This window comes from Triturus cristatus, chromosome 1_2 (assembly GCF_964204655.1).
Source record: "Triturus cristatus chromosome 1_2, aTriCri1.1, whole genome shotgun sequence".
Lineage (NCBI taxonomy): Eukaryota > Metazoa > Chordata > Amphibia > Caudata > Salamandridae > Triturus > Triturus cristatus.
The window spans coordinates 859,038,508-859,057,709 of NC_140580.1; the positions used below are offsets into that span (position 1 = coordinate 859,038,508).

Here is a 19,202-nt window from a genome sequence, read left to right on the forward strand (position 1 = left end):
ATACACCCTTTTAAGTTATGCTTTTGAAATGTTAATCAACCATATAGTGCATGGACATCCCTATGCACCCTGACTCTCCAGTGACTTGGCCAATGGTCAGAGACTTTCATGAATACAGTTGGCTGGTGCTCAGGATGCAGAATGGCCAGGATTCAGCAGCAAGACCTCTCCAAGTACCTCAAGAATGGATCATTTTACATCATCTATTGCGTCTCTTCACTGGCTCCTCTAACCCTAGCGCGGTCCATTTACGAAATGTCTGGATGACAAACTTGGTCTTGCATTATCTGTCCATGACCGCGGACCCCGACTTTCTTTGGCCAAATTCCAACATTGATTTCCAGCCAGCATCCTCGAGACCCTGGTATGGCTTCTTGTTCAACAAAGGTTGAGGCTTTCCTTTAGCCAGGATGCCTGTCGGACATCCCTTTAGCCAGGGTGCCTGTTGGAAACGCTCTTCCTTCACTGTCTGAATGTCAAACTTAGAGCGATCACTTAAAAACCTTTCTTTTTCCAGTTCATATATATTTATTGAATAGTTTTGTTTAGCACTAAACGTTCTAATTGTATGTCTGTGTACTGTACAGGCACACTGCATTTAACATTCTAGTGGCCTGTGGGACTTTTCTTGCTGGAGTCTGAGCATGGTTGTTCCTCTGGCTTTTTATTAGCTCTGTGCTCATGGCTGTGGCTTGGCCCAACTATTTGCGGCCTTCGCCTCAGATACTTTAAATCCGTTTTTCGGACATGTGATGTTCACAATTCCAGACATCTACCAATACGGTGTTCACGACACCAGCAGCCATTTCCTCCCCCTTCATTCTAGCTCCACTTTCATAGCCTCTCACCACCCTTTACCTTCCACCCTCCTTATTATACTCAGTTCTCCATCCCATCCACTCGGTTCCCTTCCCTCCTTTCATACTATGACTACCTTTTACTGCTTTTATGCCTTCCCTCTTACTCCCCTTTCATACCATTCCTGCCATTTCCCCCCTCTCATGCTTCCCTCGGTTCCCCTCATTGGCTATTTCCTTTTCCTTCCTCATACTGACTCTTAGGTTTTCCTCTCAAAGCAAATGTCTCTTTGTCCCTTCATAGTGTCTCTCTTATATAACCTCTGTAGTCTCACATATGTGCTCTCATTCACATAGTCGTTCTGCTGCTTCATCCGTACTTCCCTTTTCTTATAAAAGGGATATGAAACTTCAGCACAGCTTCCCATCGGTCCTTTGTGATAAAGATAAGTTTCGGGAGCTTTAATACTCAAAACTTGATTTACATTGAAATTAATAGCATCTAGCAGCTTTTTAAAATCCGGGGATGTGATCAGGGTTGTATCTTTTAAGTGAACTGCTAAAAAAAGTTGTATCTTTAAATGAACTGCTAAAAAAAGATACAATCCAGAAATAATAGTTTTGATGCAAGTCAAAGCCCTGTGATAAGCAAATCTTAAAATGTTTGTGTAGATTGAACTGTTGTCAGACTCTCTGGGTTGGTGATTTGCTCGCCCTTGTCTTCTACCAAGTGTTTTTCGGTAAATGTATTCAGGCTTTTTGATATAGCAAAGAACTAGTTCCAAGGAGCAACTGTGTGCTTGACAGACAACATTTCTATAGTAACAGGAGCATCTCAAACATGAGATGCTGTACATAAATCCTGATGATGTGTATGTTCTGCCGCGCACCACTCTCTGCCTCGTTCACCGTACCTACACTTGGTTGCACATTTATTTCTAGAAAGGCAACATGATGTCTGAAGGAGGAGGACATCTCTTTCCCCTTAGTACAATTTCTTGGCATTGTTGCTTCTAAAAAGTGAGACATTGGGGAGCCCTCATTCTTAGTTCCATTTTCAAACCAAACTGTTGAGACTCTTAACATTTATGTACCGTCAGTCCGCACGTTTTATCTTGGACACATCATGCCCATCGCTGTTTGTTGCTATTCAGCTGAGTTTTATGTCTGGAGAACTACCTGCTAGCAGGGTACAATCCTAAGAAAATAACGGAATACTTAAACTCCTTACTTAACTATGTTTCTGCCAGTAATGGGAGGTTATCCATGACCTTTCTGATCTAAGGGCATCCTGCCCTGTGGTTAATTCTTTCTGGGTACAGCATCTACTGAATTGTCTAATTTAGTGGCATTCTTTTTATGATTTAAGGAACAAAATAAATGGGTATGGCTAGCAGCCCTGGAATAGGACATTAACTCCGCTGCTCCTTGCTGCAATCTCCATCCATCGGTTCCTCCTGGACACCATGGGGACTCTGCTGACCAAGCAGGGAATTTGAAGGAAAGAGTACCTGGGCCCCGGTGACGTTTTGGTGCCTGGAACAAGATTAGAGACCGAGTGGAATGGATTGCGGAGCACTCCTGGCTCCTAAGATGGTGGCTGCTACAGCCGCAATGCTGCCGTGACTTCACGTGGCGGAGGTGGCATGCATGACCAGCTGAAGAAACCAAGCGAACTGCGCCTCCATTCAGATGCCCTTGGTACTAGACTGCCTCGTGTGTGAACATGGGGCTATTAGGGCGTGTTGTGCCGCTGGCAGAATCTGCACCCTATAACCAGTAAATTAGGCAAGGGAGTGCCTTGATCCTGCTGTCCTCTTGAGGCTAAGGTAAGGCTTGGGCAGTGAGCAGTTGTGGGGAGAACTTCTCGCTTTTGACTTGCCATGGCTTCAATGCCCTGAGGAAGCGATTAATATGGTCTACCCAGAAATGGGATGGCCTGAAGCTCTGGTCTGGTGCCCTTTCTGGGGGCACTTGAGGACCCTACTGTTTTTCCTTTGAGGACGTGTTGGCTTCGATGACGGCAAGTGAGCATAGGGGCTGGCAGACCTCATAAAACAGAAGGTAAAATATTGGTCCACCCCTTAAGGACATTTGATTATCTAAAACAAAGCCACATGGGTGGGGGTCAACTCCCAACATAGAGCAGAGTTTTGGTGGTGGATTGAGGGTATGGTAGACTTTGTTGGGATACTGAACTATGATGAAGTTGCTCCTGCAGGCTACTGCACCTTTGCGCTGAATTGCTTGTCCTCTCACCTTACACCACCTGTAATGTAGGATATAACGTTTTGGGAGTTACAGGCACAGTAGTTCTCGCCTGAATCACCAGGTGAACAGTGCTCAATTTTTGGGCCATAAAGGGGGCACTGGGTCCTCCAGTTGCTAGTGGTGACAGTGAGCAAAATCGGTGTCATGAGGGGCCAGATTGCGGATGAGCGCTTTTCAGTGGTGCCTGTGGTCATAGTGGCTGAAGCATCAGGACAGTCTCATGTCATGAAAAGATCTCTACCCCACCCCTTTTCATCTGAATCTGCACTTGCAGATGGACCTCTACAATGTTTGTTTGGGCTGCCCTTTCAGGCCTCCATAAACGGTTGCCTCTTCACTGAGCTGGGGGATGCCCATCAGAGTGACATGACACGACGAGTCCTTTGATTGGCATCAGAAAAGTGTCTGCACATAAATGTTCTTAAGCATGGTCCATCTTGCAATGAAAGCATTTCTCCATTCCACCTCAGGAAGCACCATCCAGATTTTGTCGGACAGTAGCACCAACATCCACTAGATCAACAGACAGGGCAGCGTGGGGTCTGCATGCTTTGTTGGAAGGCAATTTTTATGTGGAATCCAGCTCATAGCAGCTCACCCAGCAGGCACCCTCAGTGGGCGGATGCTTTCTGTCACCTCGTACTCTAGGACCACAAGTGGGGGATAGACCCTGAAGTGAAGGAAGTGATTTTCTCCAGAGTGGCATATCCATGTGGTAGATTGGAATGGGGTAGATTATGGTAGCTTGGAATTGGAGAGGGGCAAATTGTGGTAGATTAGAGTGGGGTAGATTGAAATGGAGTGGGATAAATTGGACAGGGGTGGAGTGGGGTAGATTGGAGTGGACTTTGGTATATTGGATTAGAATGGGTTGGATTAGGGTACATTGGAGTGGGATAGATTGGAGTGGAGTGGGGTAGACTGGGGTAGATTGGAGTAGAGTGTGGTAGATCGGGAGGAGTGAAATAAATTGGAGTGGGGTGGGATTAAGTTGGTTAAATTGAGTGTAGTGGAGTAGATCGGAGTGGAGTTGAGTGGAGTGAGGTCGATTTGAGTGTAGTGGGGTAGATTTGTGGTGGAGTGGGCTGGGGTAGATGGGAGTGGAGTGGGGTATAGATTGGTGTTGGGTACATTTGAGTAGATTTCTGTAGATTGGGGTTTAGTGGGGTAAATTGGAGTGGAGTGGAGTAGATTGGAGTTGAGTCTGGTAGATTGGAGTGAGGTAGATTGTATCGTAGTGGAGTGGATTGGGGTAGATTGGAGTGGTGTGGGGTAGATTGAAGTGGGGTGTGGTAGATTGGGGTGGGGTAGAGTTGAGTGGGGTAGATTAGAGTGGGGTAGATTGGAGCAGGGTCGGATAGACTGGAGTGTAGTGGGGTAGCTTGGGTGGAGTGGAATGGGGTAGATTGGAGTGGAGTAGATTGTAGCAAGGTGGGGTGGGGTGTAGTAGGTTGGGGACATTGGAGTGGTTAGACTGGAGTGAAGTGAAGTAGATTGTAGCAAAATTGGGGTTCGGTAGGTTGGGGTAGATTGGAGCGAAGTGGGATAGACTGGAGTAGATAGGATTGCAGTAGAGTTGAGTCGGGTGAGTGGTGACGTGTGGAGGGGCATAGAGTAAAGTGTTGTCATGGAGTGAGTGGCATAGATTGGAGTGGTGTGGAGTCGACTTGCGTAGCATGTTATAGAGTGGATTGGTGTTGTAAAATGGAGTGTCAAAAGGCGTAGAGTGGCAGGGCATTAAGTGGAGTCAAGTGACGTAGTGTGGAGTATGCATGGTGTGGTTACGCACTGCCATTACAGACAACACATTTTCAATTGAAATGACCATTACATTTGGACCAAAATACGGTTTTACTGCACACAAATGATATGTTCAAATGTCCTCACCTAGTGTATTGATGTGTTATGATTATATTCAAATGTTTGTTGCTACCACACTTCAGAATGACAAAACAAATGTGCTTCATTTGTACTAATTCTGATATATTCTGAAACATCACAGTTCATTTTTAGGTTGAGCCTAGGCAGTGCACATGCGTTGTCGCTCAGCATACAGTATCTACCTCGCCCATCACTTTTCTTTGTTTCCTTGGTCTGCTTTTCAAAATTCCTTCGGTTTCTTTGGTACATACTTAACATTTGTCCCGCATTTGTCTGCTTTGTTCCCACCCTGGAGACTGCCCCTGTTACATGGATCAGTTCACTTGTTAATGTTCTCGGGTACTTAAAGAGCGCACAGCTACTCAGGAAGAGTGTCCCGGCTCTAAGGACCTCAAGACAGGACTGTTGCTGTAGCTGAGAAGAGGGAATGATTAAGGTTGTTGTCAAAATAACTAGATTTTCAGCTGTTTCCTAAAGGGGAGTAAATCAGTTTCAGCGCACAAGTTTTTATTTTGAGTTGTTTATGCACCGTGCTGGCGCTTAGTGCTTCTGCCATGTTGAAGCGGTGCCTAGAGCACTGTTCTCCTGCACGCACACTTGTGTCACTCTCACACTATCTACAGTTGAGTAGTGAGGGAGGAGGCGGGCGTGAGCACGTTTTGGACTCTACCTCTAAAACGCATTTTTAAATCCATTCTTCTGCTCCCTCACGGCAAGCCTGTCGTGAATACCCCAAAAAGAACAAGAGCGCCCCGTCATTCTGTACGTACATGCAAATGATCAATGTCCATCACAACGGCCATGATAGTGCCAGTCAGGCAAGGCTTGTTTCTGATGCTGTTTTGAGGACTACCGTGGACTGTCACCTGCAGGGGTTGGAGCACAAAAACTGCTGTCCACCCTGTATTCTCGATCGCTCCCGCCATGCACATACCGCGGGGTACGTTCATGTCAGAACGAAGGTTACAGTTTATTTTAAATTTCTTCTCCCTATCACATCCATCGTGTTTACGTCGCCGCCATCCCAACTGTGTGTGCCGGTGCATTGAATTACTGCTGGCGTCGTCGTTGCTGCCATGTTGTTACTGGTGGCATCGCAGAGGATCACAGAGGAGGTGGCTGGGGCCCAGGAGTATAATCCCATTTTCTTATTTTGTACTTTAATTTAGGTTTGTGCGTTTGCTATCTTCCTCTCCGCCCATCCCCCGGTATCTACTCTGGCTGACGTTTTGTATTCTTTCTTCTTTCTTTCTGTGAGCAGCGTATGCCCTCCCTTCTCTTCGCTGTGCTGCCGTCCGTCTCTTGTTTTGAAATCTCGCTGTCTTCCTTTGGGTGGAAGCTGCAGCAGCAGTGTGCTCTCCCCTCCCCCTACCAAGAGCAGCTCTACATTTTCCATACACGTTCTCATTTACACAAGTTTAATTCCTGAAGTCCTTTCATGGCTCTGTGGCACATGCTCTTGTGGGAAAACAAACACTTGATGGCCCAGAAACGTGAATTTGCTGCTCCCTTTCCAATGGGTGATGTTTGTGATCTGCAAAACAAAGCTCTTGCCCTGTGTGGGTGTGTTTTCTATACCTCACTTTTTTAAGTCACCCTGGATTTAAACAGTGGTGGTATAGTTGGTTAGACCTGCTATACCATTGTATTTATACTTTGTTTCAGTGATTTTTCGCTGCAACAAACCGCTAAGTATTTGATCCGAAAACGTGACTACACATATTAAATTTGGTCACGAGATTAGGCGTTCTTGTTCTCCAGGCAGTTAAATTCCTTGTGTTGGTGCTCCCATTGTGCTCTGTCATAGCTGCCATTTCTTGTTAGTATCTCACGTCACTGTTCCCTTTGTTTTCCTTTTATTTTTTTTTATTTTTTTCCTTGATCTTCTTGAGCAGTGCGTGAGAGGAGTGGAGTGAGCACGACCTTGTGTAGGGGATACAGCATTCATTGTAGATTACATGAAATTTGGATATCTAATCTGTCTTGGGGTGAGTGCTGGTGTATCTGCTCCTTGCATTGGACCAGAAAAATCTTGTTTTTGATGTTAAGAGGTCTGTATTTTCATAACATTCTTGTTTAAGGCAAGTTCAAGAAGAAGGCTAGTCTATGGTCTTAGTTAGATTTGTCTCCTTTGTTTTTAAGCATCACGAGCCTGTCCATCTTCTGGCGTTATGTTTGTCTCAAATGGATTACTTTATTTTGCTGCCCCTCTTTATGCTCGTCTGCTGTAGGCCCAAAAAGCTCATTGAGGGGTTTACAAACTGTGGCTTGGGGAGCGAGCTGGTGGTCAGCTCTGGCCACTTCTGGCCTGCATTTTTCCTGACAGTGTGACGTCATTAACTACACCAAACTGCACATGACGCCTGAGATGAGCGAGAGAGCAAGGACTGGTCCCTCTGAATCTGTATCCAAAACGGGGTACAGAGTTCCTCAAGTACCGGAGAGTAGAGATGAAGTGATCAGTGGACGGCCAGGGAAATTTCCCTTGGTGGAACTAATGCTCTCACACACCCAGCAAGCTAGGTGTCATGCTTCATCATATGAGCAATACCCTCTGAATCTGTACCTTTGACAGTCCTGCTGACTGCCTTATTTATCCTTCTCCTCATTGTGCATTTCTCAACCAGTATCTCATGGTGTCCCTCTTTCCCTGTCTCTCCAACCCTCCCCTTCGGAATAAAAATAGGGTGCCCTTCCTCAACAATTTTACACATCTATCATTCCGTCCTTTCCGTATTCATCGCTCCATCACTTCACCCATCTATCCCTCTCCGTCCAACCAATCCATCCATCCGTAGACCCACACATCCATCAATTCACCCATCATCCTTCCATCCTGCTCTTCATTCATTCATCCTCCTTTCCATCCTTATTTTCTTTAATGATCGATTGTTTCATTTGTTCCCTCTACCCACCACTTCATCATAAAAATTACCTTGCAGTGGTATTAAGGACCTACTTTTTAGAGACTAGGGTCTCCACCAGAAGAGAGACAAAGGGCATTTTAAAAGTTGTATTTTACACACAATTCCTAGTGGTACATCCCTTCTCCCCATCGAGCAGCTAACGTGTGGGGTTGATGATGCGCCTGTGTGGGGTTCCACTCCTCCTACAGCAGTCTTTTACTACAAATCTGTGCATTCAGGCCAAACACACCTTTTATACCGCACGGTCACATGCTGCTGAGCTCTTGCACAGTCTCTCCATTCACTCCTCCCCCCACTTCTGACTTATCGCACAAGATGCTGCTCCCACCACACACATGCAAGCCTATGGGTGCAGTTGCTAACTAACGTTTTGGGTGATCCACCCACCCCACAATTAATGTATCTATGCACTATTTTTGTAGTAAAAACCTAGAATAAGATTGCATTACCCAGTATGTAGTTGTATCTATTCAATTCCTGGGAGTACGGCAACAAGGATAATGTGCTGCATAGTTAAACACTTATAAGGTCCCAAAGGTGCAACCTATTTGCTATTTCAATGCTTGTTTTTTTTTGTGTTCGAAACAAAAACATCCTACACCCTCTCCTCTTACATGGATTGTGTCACAAATTCTCTCACTTTGAAGTTCGAGAAAGAAAAGTAAACACCAAGCTCCCTCGAAAGAGAGCTTGGCATTTGACCTCTGTCTTTGAATGCACAGCAAATGTGACAATATAAGAACGTGATTTAAAGGCCTGTTTACAGAAAATAAGTTTGTGGAAGAATACAGTAAACAGAGTTTGGGCAACGGTAGGGACGAACTGAAGCTGGATAGCCTAAAGCACATAAAGCCAGCAAATATAAAGTCAAAAAATGTGAGTTACAAACCACATAGCCAATGGTAAACAACAAGCAGAATGCATTCCTAGGTCAGCTTTCTGAATGTCCCCAAGATTTATTTAGCAAACCAGACCGCTGTGCTGTCTGCTAGGCTTCGATCTAAAAAACAAAACAGCAGGTCTTTACTATTATGCACCCAGGATATGGAACCACAGCTTGTATCCATCAGGACCGCTCCAGTGCCGCTCCTATTTAGGGAAGAGCTGAAGTCTAACCTTTTTAAGGAACACTACACCACAATGCATTGAGCATTCTCAACCCAGATCCATCTCCTCTTACTTGTAAACTTTATGCTGGTCTTTGATCTATTGCAGCTCTTCACTTTCTTTTGGCTAGGTTTGTGCTATAGAAATTACAAATACATACATTTCTGATGAAGTTGTTACTGGTGATGCTGTATATGTGATCTAAGTGTCCAGGAAACTGGCTAGCAAATCTTTCTACGGAGGTCACTAGGATAACGTTATTCTGTGGTGCAAGTTGGAACACATCAACCACTTTAAATTGAACCTTTCCAATGTTTTGCAATTTGTGTTGACCCTTGCACAACAGGGTCTTGGGATGTTTAAGTTAAGCCCTATCTAGCAACTGTCTTCTTTCATGTGTCTTCTTGATTAACTTTCCCGGTTGTGGTCGCCACTGATCACACATTTTCTGAAAGGTTTGATGGGAAACTACAACGCAGCCGTTTCCACGCATAACCATAACCATGCATGCATTACAACGCATGCATGGTTACCACACATAGCCTTTACCACGCATACCTTTACTACGAGATACGTAGTAAAGGCATGTGTGTTAAAGGAAAAATTAAAAAAGGGGGCTTGGGGGTGGTCAAGCCCCCTCCCCCCCCCCAAAGCGTGTGTTTCAAAAAGGGAGCTTGGGGGGACTCCCCCCCCCAAAAAACGCACCTGTTTCTGTCGCAATGTGGAGACAATCGGCGTCGTTAGAGGAAACGGAAAACACTTCCGCTTCCTCTTTACGACGTGCAACGCAGATCGGAAGAGCTTGGAGAGGAGAGGACGTGGAGAGGTAAGGGGGATTTTAGTTTAAGGAAATAATAATTTAAGGGATGAGGGGGTTGTGTTTGGATCGGAGACAACCTTTACCAAGAATATGCCATTATCATGCGTGGTTTTGCAACGAAAATCGTTTTAAAGATATGCGTGGTAAAGGCATTTTCGTGGTAAAGGTTATGTGTCGTAATGGCATTCGTGTTGTAACGCATGCGTGGTGAAAGCATGCGTTGTAACGTCATACAACCAGGTTTGATTTGCTTGCGTCCCCCCCCACCTAATTTATTGTTCTATAGTGGGTTTGAATCTCACTTTGATTTTGTTGACGACATCCCATTAAAGCCAGTGCATAGTAGCCCTGTTTACTTTCTTACCCTGAAGCCTGTTTTATTGCGGACATTAACTTCAGCAAGAAGAATCTGAGAACTTCAGGACCTTTCAGTATGTCAACGTTTTCAGTTTTCAACTCCGATAAGTTGGTTCTTTGCACAGGACCATCCTTCTCACCCCAGGTAGTTTCCACGTTTCATTTGGCTTAGATCTTTCTTCACTCCTCCTAATCCAACCATAGAGGAAGAGTGACAACATAGACAACCCCAAACGAGTAGTGTCATACTACATCCACTGCACTCTTCAGAACTCAGTTGAGGATCTTCTCTTTTGTGGGCTTTGCTGGAGCTAAGAAGGGCAAGGCGTGGACCATCTGCACTATTTTGCACAGTCATCCTCTGTATTACGATCTGTTATGCCTTTACCAAGAAAAACCCTCCAGTAGGCTTTCGTGCCCAATATGTTAGTGCCGTGGTTGCTCCCATGATTCTCTATAGAGGTGTCCTGATTTTCGATAAGTGCTGGGTAGCTGCATGGATATATATCTATATATATATATTCACTTAAAAAACCATAGGTTTCACACACGTTATAGTTAGGAATTAGCATTTAAAAAACCTTGCAATTCACTTAAAAAAACCATAGGTTTCACACATGTTATAGTTGAAATTCCCCCGTTATAGTTAGTTCAGATAACTATAACTCGCGCGCCCGCAATCCACTGCTGATGACGTCACATATTACATCACTCATGACATGGTCAGTGACATCACTCATGACATCATCCTTGTGATAGAGTGGCGGTCGCGCGAGTTATAGTTATCTGAACTAACTATAACGGGGGAATTTCAATGGTTTTTTACGAGTGAAATGTCCAGCTAACTATAACATGAGTGAAACCTATGGTTTTTTAAGTGAATTTGCAAGGTTTTTTAAATGCTAATTCCTAACTATAACGTGTGTGAAACCTATGGTTTTTTAAGTGAATTTGTAAGGTTTTTTAAATGCTAATTTATGTATGTATTATATTTTTTATATATTTACTTTACAATAAACTACCTATGTATAAAGTTATAGATTGACTGTATCCTGTAATATGGAATGGCTCAGCTCGTTTTTTTTTAATTTGGATAAAGTTGAACAGCATAGTTAATATCTTTTATAAACAGTTTAAAATGTTCTTTTTTTTTCTTCAAGTTTCTTTCACGGTGCACGCACCCCGCGATTTTTTGAAAAAAAAAATGTTTTTTTTCACCCTTCGGGGTCCTTCAGGGACCCCCTGACAAAGGCTAGGGGGTCAGGAACTCTCTACCCTGCCCCCTTTTCACGTTCTCCACCTTTCTTTTTCACTGTCACACACAAAATGGCGGCCGACACTTCCTGAATGCTACCGATTCGAATGTTGACTGACATCTAACCACCAATCAGAATTACGCTCGCGCACGTTATGGTGCGCGCACGGTGCACGCTTATAGATATTTATGTACTTTTAACTGCAATTTTCTCAGGAACTACTGAACAGATTGACACCATATATGCAAAAGGCACATGCCTGACCTGAGGACTACCGCTTTGCCAAATTTCAAGTAATTCTGTTCAGCCGTTCGGGCTGTACCTTTGACTAAAGGTCCTATGGGAAAATGCATGGGGAAAACGCGTTTTGGGACCCCCCTTTTTTCTCAGCCCCCGCTTGACGAATCACCCCGAGACTTTCAGGGTAGGAGCTGAGCGGAGCGCCCCATTCGTTTTGAAAATTTCGCGAGGATTCGTCTACCGGCGCTAAAGTTATTCAAAATAGAATTTTCAGATTTCCTATGGGAACTCGGTCCTAACTATAACTATCTACTGACAACCGCCAGTAGATAATATCTATCTATCTATCTATATCAAGCACTATTGTCTCATGTCTTGCACATGCAGTCTTTTGCCAAGCACTATTGTCTCATGTCTTGCACATGCAGTGACATGTACCTTTGCCCGAGCTGTATTGCATAACTACTTGGCTAACTGGCACTACTCCATCCCACTTCTATTGGAAGTTTTGATTTGGGACTCATTCATAAGGTGAGGAATCTGCTAGAAGATGTGACCATAAGAAGTCCAAATTTCTTACCTTCAAAAATTATGTTTCTGGTGGATACATGGTCTTCCGACAGATTCCTAACATCCACTCTCCTCCCCTGATGAGTTACTGCAGTGACTACAAAGACTTCACGGTATGCAAACATTAAATTCAAAATGTGTCACTCTCCTTGCTTTCGCGTTCCTCTCTCAATCTTCAGTGGGGCTCTAAGGAACTGGTGCCAAAGCGCCAGTTGGCGCCTCATAAGCTCCGGGGACCGTATGTCTGGAGGAAAAGTTGTGGTTGGAGCCACATGGTGCCTCCTGGTGGTGCTGTCAAGCTACTGCTGGTGGAAAGCTTTCCAGACCAGTGTATCATTCATGAGTTGAGGAATCTGAAGGAAGGAATATGTGACAATGACATCTAAATTTGTGATAGGTCACATATCTCTATTACTGTCTCACACATGTTTTTATGAATCCCTGACAACAAAGAGTTTAACATATAAATGATAACATTAAGATGCATTGCTTCTTAAAGCAATCTCTTCATTCATTAATTTGAGTTTCATTATTGCCAGCAGGGTATACCCACGGGCAGTGGAATGCCTGCAGACATATATTTACGTGTAGAGAGCTTTGAGATATCATGAATAATGTGCTGATTTGCTCAGGTATGTCTGTTTTGAGAAGGGAGAGGTGTAACATGCATATCTGGGCTTTTTTATTTAAGCCAGCAAAATCTCTAGGGCCGGCACTATTGGTTTGCAGACTGTGGTTAGGGCTTTATGGTGTTTGTTCGCTACAAAGCATAAGAGGTCAACACCAGAACCAGTGGAACAATGTCCAGTGACCCACATTGTCTACATTATCCATGTCTTCCTGTACAGGCATTTTCCAGATCTTCCTAGACATGAACAACAAGCAATATATGCACACACTTCAAACGCACACAACCAAACTAGAGTCCAGATATACAAACAGACTTCAAATACACACACCCCTCAGGCACTCACACCTAAAAACACAAGCATTCCCCACAAACGCACTCTTCTACCTACCGCACCACAGACCATTGTCATCCGCCCACATCCATTTAATGCACGCTGAACTTTAAATTGAGTCTGTACTTAAATTCGATAAGTGAGTTAAGCTCCTGCTATTGAGACCTGTGTGTATAACCTGCTTTCAGTGTTTTGAAGCCATGCAGCATCCAGGTGGAAATGAAAGAAAGTAAAATGCAAAAATGACGACAAATGCCATATGTTAAATGGCATATTCAGATTTGTTAACTGTTTAAATCAGTGGATGCTTAGCCAATTATTAGGAGAATTGCATCCTAATTTGCAGCATTTTGCCACTATGTTTCCACTTTTGCCTTGGCTAGCCTGTGGCCAGTCACTCTAATCAGCTAGCAACCAAATTCAGGAAAGCCAGACCACTCTGCTCATGTTTTGTCCTCCTATTGGTTTACCAAGGATGGGGGTCTTACAAACTTGCTCCTAGGAGCTCCAGTGTTAGGAGCTCCAGTGTTGTAAATGTGAGTCTATTCCTGGGGAATGGACAGGGTACCACATGCTTCCAGTGCATTTAATAGTTTCAGGATTGAGAGTTGGGGAAACACCTGCCCTCAGGATTAGCAGAATAACTGAAATGTTACACCTCCTACCCAACAATGAAATAATGTGTTTAATATGTGTATTTTCTGCAGTTTAGAAGAAAGTCTACAGAGGGTGTGGCCCTTTCTCTCTTTGTGATGGCGATCCTGGGGAACCTGACTTATGGATTGAGTGTGCTCGTGAAGAACCCTGAAGAGGACCAGGCTGAGGGCAGCTACATGCTACATCACCTCCCTTGGCTCATAGGCAGCCTGGGGGTAGTTTGTCTGGACCTCTTTGTATCCTTTTCAGAAGAGAATTCAGTCTTGGTCATTGGCCTGGACTGTGGTGGCCTGGTGTGTTTACGGCTTCTAGGTGCGGTTTAACCGAGTCACAAGAAAAAAGGTGAAAAAACAAGAGGGGGCAAGATCGAAACACCCTGACCCCTAGGCCTGTTCAAGGGGTCCCACAGGGACCCCCCCTCCCAGGGCCCAAAAGTCATTTAAAAAACAAAAAATTAGGACGGAGTCGTCTTGTATCAGCAAATCCCTCCAAAATTGTTTAAAAACACAAAGTGCAGTCTCCCGCTCTTTGTTTAATTTGGCCCTTGAGTGGGTCAGGTCCTGAGGGAAATTGAATTAATATTGCGGGGGCCGTTCGGGCACCCGCAACCCGAGGACAGCCACCTCCCTGGGGCTAAATACATAATAGAATGTGTGGGGGGGCTCCAGCCCCCCACGCAGCCCGGGGGACTACCACCTCCCCAAGTGGATGGGAGGGGGCCGCGCAGCCCCCCCTCCAGGAGCCCTCCATGGCACTGGGGACCGCCACCCCCCAGAGCCGGCTCCAGCAATGTCCCAGGGTGCTCACCCCCAGGACATTGCAGTTTGTTATGGCTGGGCTGGGCAGGAGAACTGCCCCTGCCAAGCCATAGAAAACTCTGCTTTGTTAACTCGGGTAACGATAACAGCGGATTTTCCAGGTTTTGTAGGAGAGAAATGTCAGTCTAACTATAGCGTCCATATAACTTATTATTTTTTAGAGAATTTCTCTGGGTTTGAAGGAGAGAAATGTCAGTCTATCTATAACGGCCCCGTAACCTTTGTTTTTTTTTGTGTGAATATAGATATATATATATATCTCCAGCTACTTCTGTCACCAATAACAGAACGGCACTCCGGGCGATGCTTCGAAATGTTTTTATTTGAAATTGCAATATTTACAGCGAACTTGGCAGATCACCATAACACTCTTAAGGTGACCTGCCAAGTTTGCTGCAAATATTGCAATTTCAAATAAACACAATTCGAAGCATCGCCCGAGTGCCATTCTAATGTTATTGGCGACAGAAGTAGCTGGATGTAAATACACCCGGGCGTTTCAGCAGAACTCCCCAACGATCAGGTTGCACGCCAGCTGCACGCGGAGACCTGGAGACATAGATAAATAGACATATAGATATATGTGTGTGTGTGATCACGTTAGTTCTTAAGATCAATGGATTTTTCAGTCTAGTATGAAGTGAGATTAGAAGCTGGAGATAAAGCTCAGGTCTTCAGATTCCAAGGTATGCACTTTTGTATTGAGCCAAGTTTCCTCCTGTAAAGCTGGATCATGCAAGGCTATCAACACGTTTGTAATGGAAGGGATGCTACATTCATTCCTCTTCAGCAGCCAGCAGGCTCCTGGAATTCCTCCTCTAGAAACAAAAACAGCACTGGGTATCCGTAACCAGTACCTAATTTATGTTACTGTATCATATGGTATAGTATGAGTCTATAGTGCTTACTAGAGGTGATGTAGCGCTTTGTGGCTAGGTAGTATGCTACTTTGTTTGTCAATACAATAGTTGTGGGATTTGACACCATCCTAAAACCTGCTGGACGTCAATTGACACATAACCAAACAGTGGTAACTGTGTTAGTGTGCTAATGGTTTTCTTTCACAAGCATATTTTTAGGGGAAACCTCGTTTACATCGCGGTGTTCACACCGCAATACCTTTACAACGTGGGTATTACAACGCAAGTCATTACAATGACTTGCGCTGGATGGCGCTCTAACCTAAGGAATAGTATGATTTACTATTCCAAAACCTTCCCTACTGTACGTAGACTGGAGTTGGAATAGTAAATCATACTATTCCTAAGTCCAGCGCCCTCCAGCGCAAGTCGTAACGACTTGCGTTGTAATGCCTGTGTTGTAAAGGCATCGCGGTGTAAACACCGCGATGTAACATCATATATTCTATTTTTAGCACTGATAGGCTCCAAGGTATTATTTTCCCATTTGTCAAAAAATAAGTGATTGAAATTTTAATGTACTTCAACCAGCCTTCCATCAATCTCTATTTTGCAGTTTAGCGGAGAACCTGTTCTGTCATTAATGCCCAACAGTTAAACCTCAATTTTGACATCCTGCACCCAAATAAAAATCGACACTCTTGGATTTGCATGTCTTGCTCAACACAATCTTTATTTTTCCCCTGATTCAATTTGGAACTTAATTCCATCTCTGTAGCTCCCTCCTTGTTGTGTAACTTTGCCTTAACACTTTCTTCTCCATATAAAATAGATTTTCACTAGATTTTCCTCATTTGGTCTATTTGTCATCAATATCACTCAAAATCAAGTTTATTTTACCTTCCTCTGAAGACTGCACTTCATGAACAATAGACACTCTCCTAACATTGCCCTTTATGCACACAGTTACCCAGTGATCTGTTTTGTCACATATGAAGCATTCCATACTCAAAACAGGACTCGACTTGCTAGAAGATTCATGACGTTTTGAACCACACCTAGAACATTTATTCCTATATTTATAAATGTATTAATGATTTTGAGGCTAATTCTTAAATTTGTCCGCTTTATTTTTTAATAACATTTAGTATTAATAACACATTCACTCATGAAAAGCTTTCAATATTCGGTGTTTTAAAGGATGTGAATGACCTCTCAACACTTTTTTGTGATATTGTTTCAGACAACAGATTTCAGTATCGGAATAATTGTTCATTGATTATTTGGTTTGCTCATCAAAGGATAAACTGATTAAAAATATAAAGGTCTACTCTACACTATCACTAAGGACACATTAGTCTCTGGGACTGTAAATCTAGGAACACAAGTATCATCCATCTCAATAAGCATTCGATGCTGTGCTTAAGAGTAGAACATTTCGATAACTATATATGGGACTTCAGTAAAATTACGCTTTAAGCTATCCAAAGATTCAATTAAAGTGACAGAATCCTTGCATCAACTTCAGGAGAAGGATTAAATGGTGGATGGTGCTCAAAAGACAGTTCTTATAAATTGAGTAGTAGTAGTGCTTTTTCGGTTAGAAGCGAAGGAGTCGCCATAGAAGGTCAACAAATGTTTAAATCATCTCAACATTTCGCCCATCGCTTGCATGGCTGACCTCGTTCATTCAGAAACGTGGCGGCTAATTTCTGTGCCGCATGCTTGAAGCCAATGTGATGGACTCAGATAAATGGAACAAAACACTACAGTACATGCAGGAAAAAATATTGTCTAATGAAAATAGAAGAAAAGTTATTATTTAATGATACTTGGCACAGCCACTCAGTGTGAACGACAGACCCAGAGAATGGCAGTGTTAAAGCTCAGATATAGTTATAAAAATTGGTGTGAGGCTAATATTTTAAAATGACTTAAAGACTGTTAATAAATGTGCACGTAATTAAATAATTGTATCCTTTGTTCCATAAAAGGGTTCAGAAAATGTATCTCTCTAGTTTGGTGCACAAGTGATAACTCTAGAGTAACACAAATGACTTGACAGCAAGATAAACAGTGCAGGAACATTTGTTCAACATGTGTACCAAGATGGCTGCTGCATAAAGTGGTTGTCTCACGCTAGCAGAGTGTGCCGCATGTTCAGCAGCAGCTTTTGGTTTGCTACTGCCATGGCAGCACCACCCCCGAATACCTTTGTATGCATTGGAACTTTGCCTCTAGTGAAGGTGATGTGTTGCCTAGTTGGACGGTGTTAGAAAGATGCTGGCCAGGACTGCAGAGAGGCTGGCCATTGCTAAAGATGACCCTTAAAGCGAACAGCTTGTACAATGTAAACAGACCTGTGCTTTAGTCATGGCAGCCACCGTGGGAGAAGTGCACATCATACCAGTGAGCTCTCCAGGCGGAACATTTGTTGCCAAATAAAGTCGGAGATGAACAGAGCCGCTGTGTTAAAATGTGATGAATGGCGGAGTGCCCCCGCATCAGCCAAAAGACAAGATGATAAAGCACCTTGCTGTCCTGCTGACACATGGAATGGAGAACACTCTTCATACACAAACACTTTCTCACGGCAAGAATTGATAGTGGCTGAAGAAGAACCAAGAATGAACACATTGTTGAGATGATGTAGTGTTCTACTTTTAGCATGTTTTTAATACATACAATGTTCAACTCTACTGTATGCATACAAGTTATACATTACTTCACATCTTTTTCCATTACCTTCCTCTATTGCCATCTGAAGCTGTTCATATTCTTATTACTGTAGTTGACCTTTCCAATGAGATCTGATTCATGAAGTCTCTTGTGCCCTGCAGTTGTATGTTGTGCACTGGTATGTTAACCTACTTGAGTGCACAACGACTGAAGCTTCTCTGCACTGAGAGAACGTAGTTTGTATAACAAAACATTGATGCCAGAAGTGTTCATTGCTGCTGTGTGAAAAGTCTGGTTTTAAGGACTTCTTTAAACGCGAGTGTTGAGATGCATCACGTTGATGGTTGGGAAGCCTATACCAAAGTTTTGTTGGAGCCACAGAGAACATTTTGCCTCCCATATTCATTGTTCAGACGCAGGTTAGTAGAAGGCAAGCCAAGTGATGAGGCTTGTACCGATTGAACATTGGAGACGAGATGTCTGGTGGACAGTGGTAAAGGGCCATGAAGATGGTTGTCAAGGTCTAGAATTTGACTATTTTCCAAACTGGATGCCAGCGGAGGCACACAGTGAAACTGATTTTTTGAGTCTAATTGCAGTTTGCTGGCTGTGTTTCAGGCCAGCTACAGTCATTCGAAAGGTTGAAAGTCTCTTCCCTTGTGGCTATATAATTGCTACTGCTATAGCCAAGTAAATTCAATGATTTCTTAATTAGGGTAATGTGAATGTGAGGCTCAATAAAAGGCAATATTCCTTTAACATTTGAGATAAAACCAAAAGCTTGATTCTGAACAGCCGTACTTTCAAAAAAAGAGCATGGTTGAGATGAAGGCCTAAATTATGGATTGATTTTGGAGACTCGTCCACTACCGATCATTAAATGTTTTGATCCTTTCTAAAGCAGAGCAGAAGTTCCTAAGATACCACTGGGAGAGGAGTGGCCCACAACCGTCCAGAATACGAAAGGCTGCACCAAGTCACCTTAAGGGGTTAGATAGTG

At 43.6% G+C, this 19,202-nt stretch overlaps 1 protein-coding gene across 1 annotated transcript in view; it reads left to right on the forward strand.

The window, feature by feature from the left end:
- The window catches only part of SLC66A1 (solute carrier family 66 member 1), an 82,757-nt gene that overhangs the window by 57,915 nt on the left and 5,640 nt on the right, over positions 1-19,202 (forward strand). Inside the window, exon 7 of the mRNA XM_085609072.1 lies at positions 13,896-14,081. Coding sequence (XP_085465198.1) covers positions 13,896-14,081 — 186 coding nt within the window. The remainder of the gene's footprint in view (positions 1-13,895; positions 14,082-19,202) is intronic.